Here is a 3781-nt window from a genome sequence, read left to right as displayed (position 1 = left end):
TTGGATCGCACCCTCCCGTAAAAAAAACCTGCCTACGCGCCTGCTTATGTACTCGCTTAGGCTCACGTTATTGCCGTGTCTCAGTAATTCCTCAAAGTCGTCAACCATTTATTGTTATTATTATTAATCGTTTAACATAAATGTTTTAGACCAACAGCAAGGACATTGCGGTGATGGCATTAGAGGACCTGGTTCGGCTTTCTTCTAACACCCAGCAGGTGCTCATCGCCCTGCGCTGTCTGGTGAGGCTCAGGCTGGCAGCCGAGGATGATGCAGGGTAGGTGAGAGAGACTAGGGGAGGGGAGATGCAGGGTAGGTGTGTGAGACTAGGGGAGATGCAGGGTAGGTGAGAGAGACAAGTGGAGATGCAGGGTAGGTGAGCGAGACTAGGAAAGATGCAGGGTAGGTGAGAGACTAGAGAAGATGCAGGGTAGGTGAGAAAGAGACTAGGGGAGATGCAGGGTAGGTGTGAGAGACTAGGAGAGATGCAGGGTAGGTGTGAGAGACTAGGGGAGATGCAGGGTAGGTGAGAGAGAGAGAGAGAGGGAGAGAGAGAGATTGAGAAAGAGAGAGCTGTGAGCTAGCTCGTCTACTGGCTCTATCTATAAACTACAATGTAATGGTTTACAATTTGCTATTGCACAATATATAATATATATTGTGTAATATATTATACCCTCCTGATATTATTAAGTGTACATCATGTAACAATTATTACATAGGATCGTCGACTTTGTCTCTACAGAACTCAGACTGGCAAAATATATTCATATGTCAAGGAAGCCTATGATCGTCTATCCACACCAGGTGGCGCCGGCATGCAGAACGAGATCACATGGTTCATTAAAGTCAGCTGGAACATGGGTCTACAGAGTGACAAGGATTGTAAAAGCTTGATGCAGTTTTTTAGCTGCTGTTGCCAGGTAGCTTATATTAATAATAAAATAAATAAATAAAATTAAATTAATGCAATTCATAAAATTGATGTTCCTAAAGTAGCTACTTCAGTATTGGTATATGCCTGCTGCTATTGATGGTTCATTCAAAGGAACTACTCCACAGTTGTTTCTTTATTTACTATACTGTCGTTGACCGTTACAACATATACTCGTCATCGTGTCTCGTAATCATGTGACTTTAATTTGCGATGACTGATATGTGTAATGATCTGCACTCTGTGTGTATATCTGTGATCTGTGTATATCTGTGATCTGTGTATATCTGTGATCTGTGTATATCTGTGATCTGTGTAGCTCTGTGCCTTGTGCCCACGGGATACAAAAGCCCTGCTTCGTCAGAAGTCCTGTATGCTTCTATGTGCAGCTGCTAGCCTTCAGATCAGTGACGAAACCTGTGATCGAGACGTAAAGGTTAGTCATCTAAAGTTTTTTTAGTTTTTTATTTATTCTTCATGTTGTATAGCATTGTATTGTACTGTATCAGTCAGAAATTTTATCATTTTAACTACTCAACACTATAGCTTTTATCAGATTTTTTCTCTATGAAAAAAAATTTCGCAGTACATGTATTTGTATCTGAATTACATGCAATAAAGATTTAATAATAATAATAATAATAATAATTTGTCCTACAGACCTGTCTATACGACAGGAACGAGGAATGCCACAATGGTGGGTTGGCATGCATTAATTCATGTTGGCTATGGGCCGAGATGGAAAAATCAGTCTAGAAAATGAGTTTCGTTTGACATTTCATGAAACCAATTTTAAATCTTGGTATAAGTTAATAGTACGCTGGTAGCATCAGAGAAATCGGCATCGGTATAAATACTATATGTATGGTTGATTATATCAAAACGTTTCTTGGTTCATTCAGTAGAAACGAGCAAGCTATATGATGGAACTTTTTCTAATAAAATATGTTTGTTTTTATTCTGTGTGGCTAAGAATTTTCTGCGTTGTGATTTATAGAAGAAACAGTTAGAAGAAACACTTCAGCTAGTTCAGAAGTGCCATCAGATCTGTAAAGAAATTAAGACAGCAGATGTTGGTAAGATTATTTTATATTGTAAGAATTCGATTATATTAGAAATTTGCTGCCCGTTATAATTGTTTTAACTTGTAATATGTCCATTTTCTACGTGCATGATATCAGGGGTGAATAATGACAAAATATTCATTATAAATTATTTGTTAAATATTAATTGTTAATCAATTTTGTTAATTTTTGTTAATAATGTATTAGTTGTTAATAAATTATTTGTTGAAGCCTAAAAAATTATTTGTCATTATTCACCCCTGATGATATTTAGATTTATTCCTCTTAAATCATGCATTCTTGTACCGTGTAACATTTCTGGTAGCCTCGTGTAGCTACTGCACATAACATATGTAACTGTAACACAGACAAGGATATCACGGCAGTGTCACTACTACTCTATGAGTTTAACATTTCTGGTAGCCTCGTACGTGTGCTGCACATAACATATGTAACTGTAACACAGACAAGGATATCACGGCAGTGTTACTACTACTCTATGAGTTTAACATTTCTGGTTGCCTCGTGTAGCTACTGCTCGTAACATATGTAACTGTAACACAGGCAAGGATAACACGGCAGTGTTACTACTACTCTACGAGTTTGAAGCCCAGGCTCAGCTGAGGGAAGATGCGGCTGCCATGACAACGCTACTGGACAGAGCTCTCTCTCATCCGCAAGCTGACGGAAAACTGTTTGATACGATCGCAGGTAATCGCGCGTGTGTCACGTCGGTGTAGATTACCAGCATTGCTGTATAGTTCTAGCTGGCTCTAACACGTAACACTAGATAAATAGATAGCTACTTCAGCACTAGATAAATAGATAGTTACTTCAGCACTAGATAAATAGATGGTTATTTTAGCACTAGATAAATAGATAGTTATTTCAGGACCATATAAATAGATGGTTATTTCAGCACTAGATGAATAGATGATTATTTCAGCACTAGATAAATAGATGGTTATTTTGGCACTCTTAAAAGAAACGACAATTACCGCCATTGCTGTATCACTGCCGTCTGGTTGGTTAAATTTATATCACAATTTATATTACCTCTCCCAACACTGCCCCACCAACGCCTTACACTGTCTAACCCTGGGCACCTTTACTTCTGACGTGTCAGGTGTGGCTGTCAAGTATGGTCGCAGTGTCGGACACAGAGAGGTTGCCACGAGGGCGTTGAAAGCAGCCGTACGCAAGTACCTGGGCACGCCCTCGCCGGACGTGCCGAGGATCAGGTGAGAACTAGCCAGGTAGCCTCATTTACTAATTAACCTGAGGTGCTTAGATATGTAACGCTGCTATGAACGTTTAGTGGAGGTTAATAATATGATTTTGGCAAACGTTTTTTTAATAACTTAAATGTAACCTTTTTTATGAACGGTTTACTAACCGTAACAGAACGTTTTTAGCAAACATTTTTAAATATACTTTATTATAAACGTTTTACAAACGTTAAGCAAACGTGTGTAGCAAACGTTTTTAAATAACATAAATATAACTTTACTCAAAACGTTTTACGAACGTTGAAAAAACGTTTCATTCATACCAAACCATAATATAACCATTTACAAAACGTTGCGAAAATGTTATGTGTTAGCTGTGTACGTCAGCGAATGAACGGAGTTGTAGTACAGGAGCTAAGGTGTATAATTGTGCACTTTTTTACAATAGTATGAAAATGGGCACATGTATAGTTTGATATGTACGTTCATATGAGATCGCGTACCTATCTCTAATATGTAATATGACATAGTCAGATGCAGCCTGTAGAATCGCT

At 38.4% G+C, this 3781-nt stretch overlaps 1 protein-coding gene across 1 annotated transcript in view; it reads left to right on the top strand.

Moving 5' to 3' along the window:
* The window catches only part of LOC106817785 (testis-expressed sequence 11 protein-like), a 35255-nt gene extending 31871 nt beyond the window's left edge, over positions 1-3384 (top strand). Inside the window, exons 14-19 of the mRNA XM_014822483.1 lie at positions 150-277; positions 746-923; positions 1254-1370; positions 1932-2010; positions 2563-2709; positions 3125-3384. Coding sequence (XP_014677969.1) covers positions 150-277; positions 746-923; positions 1254-1370; positions 1932-2010; positions 2563-2709; positions 3125-3243 — 768 coding nt within the window. The 3' untranslated portion in view covers positions 3244-3384. The remainder of the gene's footprint in view (positions 1-149; positions 278-745; positions 924-1253; positions 1371-1931; positions 2011-2562; positions 2710-3124) is intronic.
* The last annotated feature ends 397 nt before the right edge of the window (positions 3385-3781 follow it).

The sequence above is a fragment of the Priapulus caudatus genome, unplaced genomic scaffold, assembly GCF_000485595.1.
Source record: "Priapulus caudatus unplaced genomic scaffold, Priapulus_caudatus-5.0.1 Scaffold1862, whole genome shotgun sequence".
In the NCBI taxonomy this organism is placed as follows: Eukaryota; Metazoa; Priapulida; class Priapulimorpha; order Priapulimorphida; family Priapulidae; genus Priapulus; species Priapulus caudatus.
Note: the sequence above shows the minus strand (reverse complement) of the source record. Positions and strands in the feature narration are given on the sequence as shown.